This window comes from Nicotiana sylvestris, chromosome 11 (assembly GCF_000393655.2).
Source record: "Nicotiana sylvestris chromosome 11, ASM39365v2, whole genome shotgun sequence".
Taxonomy (NCBI): Eukaryota; Viridiplantae; Streptophyta; class Magnoliopsida; order Solanales; family Solanaceae; genus Nicotiana; species Nicotiana sylvestris.
In genome coordinates, this window is record NC_091067.1 from 92085989 (window position 1) to 92087944 (window position 1956).

The window sequence follows — 1956 nt, forward strand, 5'->3', positions numbered from 1 at the left end:
CAAAAATATCAAAGAATCCATGAAAGATGCAAATTGGATTACATCCATGCAAGACGAGCTGCATCAGTTTAAGAGAAATAGTGTGTGGCACCTGGTACCCAGACCCCTAGAAAGAACCATTATAGGAATCAGGTGGGTATTTAGAAACAAGCTCGATGAACATGGAATTACCACAAGGAACAAGGCCAAGCTAGTGGTCCAAGGCTACAATCAGCGAAAAGGGATTGACTATGATGAAACATTTGCTCCATTGGCTCGCATGGAAGCTATCAGAATTCTAATCGCTTTTGCATCTCATATGTAATTCACCTTGTTCCAAATGGATGTCAAAAGTGCATTTTTGAATGGATTACTTAAGGTAGAAGTCTATGTGAAACAACCCCTAGGGTTTGAATGTCATGAGCACCCTGAATATGTGTTCAAACTGGACAAAGCTCTGTACGAGCTAAAGCAGGCTCCTCGAGCTTGGTATGAAAGATTGTCAAAATTCCACTTAGAAAATGGTTTTGAGAGAGGGAAAATTGACAATACTCTTTTCTTAAAGAAACGAGGAAGGAACCTGCTCATTGTTCAGATTTATGTTGATGATATCATTTTTGGAGCAACAACTGACTCTTTGTGTGAAGAATTTGCAAAACTTATGGGTAGCGAATTTGAAATGAGCATGATGGGGGAATTAAACATTAAACTTCTTCCTGGGTCTTCAAGTAAAATAGTCCCCAGAGGGTACTTCCATTTGTCAGCAAAAATCCATCAGAGAACTCTTAAAGAGGTTTGACATGGAAGCATCAAAGGTGATAAACACTCCCATTGCAACTGCCACTCGACTGGACATGGATGAAACTAGATCTCCTGTGAATCAAACACTGTATAGAGGAATCATTGAGTCTCTCCTCTATCTCACTGCCAGTCGACCTTATATTATCTTAAGCGTGGGGCTGTGTGCGAGGTTTCAATCAAATTCCAAGGAATCTCACTTGAAGGCTACCAAAAGAATACTGAGATATCTCAAAGGAACGCAAGACCTGGTGCTATATTATCCATCAGGTGACAGTTTTAATCTGATTGGGTATGCTGATGCAGACTATGCAGGTTATCTTATGGATAGAAAAAGCACTTCTGGAATGGCTCACTTCCTAGGATCATGTCTTATTTCTTGGGGTACAAGAAAACAAAATTCAGTGGCTCTTTCAACAGATGAAGTTGAGTATATAGTTGCAGCATCCTGTTGTGCTCAGCTTCTATGGATCAAGCAGCAACTGGAGGATTTTGGGGTACTCACTGAGAGTGTGACCCTTCTATGTGACAACACTAGTCAACTCAACATGGCCAAGAATCCAGTTCAACATAAAAGGACAAAATATATTGATGTGAGGCATCATTTTCTGAAAGATAATGTGGAGAAAGGGTTGATATGCATGAAGTTCTGCAGCACATAAGATCAAATTGCAGACATTTTCACCAAAGCACTAAGTAGGGAATAATTTGAAAGAAATAGAGTAAAGCTGGGACTGTAGAGGCCAAATGAAGAACCTGATTCCTCTTTGGCTGGCTCGTATCCTAAAGAAATAATTGGCTCAACGAGTTTTCTGGCCCTGTCTAACTCACTTCAATACCGTTGCAGGTAAACACGCATGATGAGCATAAAAGCGATAGATGCAGTGCATGACTGATAAAAGAGGATTGATTCTTTTCAAAAAAATCAAGAACCAGGTTCTTGTACTAAAGGTTAGTAGTTCTGTGCATCTTTTTAATACACGTCTTAAAAAGGGTACAAAATACAACTACCATGTCATCAACTTTTCAGATCCTGCTGTCACGTCCCTTTAATTCAAAACGTTCTATCTCCCTCTGAAACATCGCAATTCTCTATGCCCAATCGCCGTTTCAGAACCGGTGCTTATTCCCATCCCTTTATAATTATCCTCTCCTTTTAAAAACCCTCTCTTCCTCTCT

At 39.9% G+C, this 1956-nt stretch overlaps 1 protein-coding gene across 1 annotated transcript; it reads left to right on the forward strand.

Moving 5' to 3' along the window:
- Positions 1-779: 779 nt before the first annotated feature.
- LOC138881325 (secreted RxLR effector protein 161-like) lies at positions 780-1439 on the forward strand. Its single transcript, XM_070161540.1, has one exon. It carries the CDS (start codon positions 780-782, stop codon positions 1437-1439), a length of 660 nt encoding a protein of 219 aa, XP_070017641.1.
- Positions 1440-1956: the final 517 nt, after the last annotated feature.